Source organism: Aplysia californica, unplaced genomic scaffold (assembly GCF_000002075.1).
Source record: "Aplysia californica isolate F4 #8 unplaced genomic scaffold, AplCal3.0 scaffold00917, whole genome shotgun sequence".
Classification (NCBI taxonomy): domain Eukaryota; kingdom Metazoa; phylum Mollusca; class Gastropoda; order Aplysiida; family Aplysiidae; genus Aplysia; species Aplysia californica.
The window spans coordinates 75,298-76,354 of NW_004798187.1; the positions used below are offsets into that span (position 1 = coordinate 75,298).

Below are 1,057 nucleotides of genomic sequence, written 5' to 3' on the forward strand. Positions count from 1 at the left end.
AAGAAGAAGAAGAAGAAGAAGAAGAAGAAGAAGAAGAAGAAGAAGAAGAAGAAAAAGCTTCGGATTCGCTATGCGTTTTCCCTCTATTACCTCTGCCTGTCTTAACCCCTCCTCCCATCCCCACACCCTCCATTCCTCCCCCTCCCATCCTCATTTTTCACCCCCGCAAACACAGATCGACTTTATGATCAAGCTGCGTCGGAAACCTTCTTACTACGTCAACGTCATTTTGATCCCGGTCATTGTGACGTCACTGCTGTGCATCCTGGTCTTCCTCCTCCCGGCAGAGTCAGGAGAGAAGGTGGGCTACTCTCTGACCATCTTGTTGACCTACACCGTCATGTTGACCCTCGTGGCTAGCTACATGCCGCCCACCAGCAAATCTACCTCCGTTCTGAGTAAGTGTGGTTATTGTAATTGGTCGCTTTTAAGGACAAGCGGGCTAACCCAGATTTCAGGGGTCTCCAGATATCTTGATCTATACCAAACGTGGGCATTGCTCTATCTATCGGAGAAGTTTGGTTTCATTGGTGTGTATATTTATTTGTTTATAGAGAAAACTCTCCTTTTTTTGTTGTTGAAAGAAACTGAACAAGGGGCAAAAACTTTACCTTCGATTTTCTGAAAACAGCATTTTTCGGGATAGCCCCCCCTGTGCTCAAAAGCGACCAATTGTAAATGTTGTATGCTTTCATAGAGACAGTGCGCTCCTCTAGCTAAGCTGGTATCATGCCTGGACTGTGAAGAGGATGACCCTGGTTCAAGTCCCAGACTGTGATCTCTTGAACTTGAGTCGTTTTGTAGAGTTTTTAAGGCTCCCAACTCATTTGCCTCGGTTCTGTCAGAGACAGACGTTGCATTCGGAGAGGTCCCTCCTCTCAAATAATCTAATAGTGTTGATAGGGGCGTAAACCCATACACATACTTCCTTCCTTAATTCCTTCCTTCCTTCCTTCCTTCCTTCCTTCCTTTCTGCCTTCCTTCTTTCTTTCCTTCCTTCCCTCCTTCCTTCCTTCCTTCCTTCCTTCCTTCCTTCCTTCCTTCCTTCCTTCCTTCC

General features: G+C 46.2%; 1 protein-coding gene across 1 annotated transcript in view; it reads left to right on the top strand.

Annotated features, from left to right (window-relative positions):
* LOC101853267 (acetylcholine receptor subunit beta) overlaps positions 1-1,057 on the top strand; it is a 9,434-nt gene that overhangs the window by 6,333 nt on the left and 2,044 nt on the right. Inside the window, exon 3 of the mRNA XM_005110613.3 lies at positions 176-398. Coding sequence (XP_005110670.3) covers positions 176-398 — 223 coding nt within the window. The remainder of the gene's footprint in view (positions 1-175; positions 399-1,057) is intronic.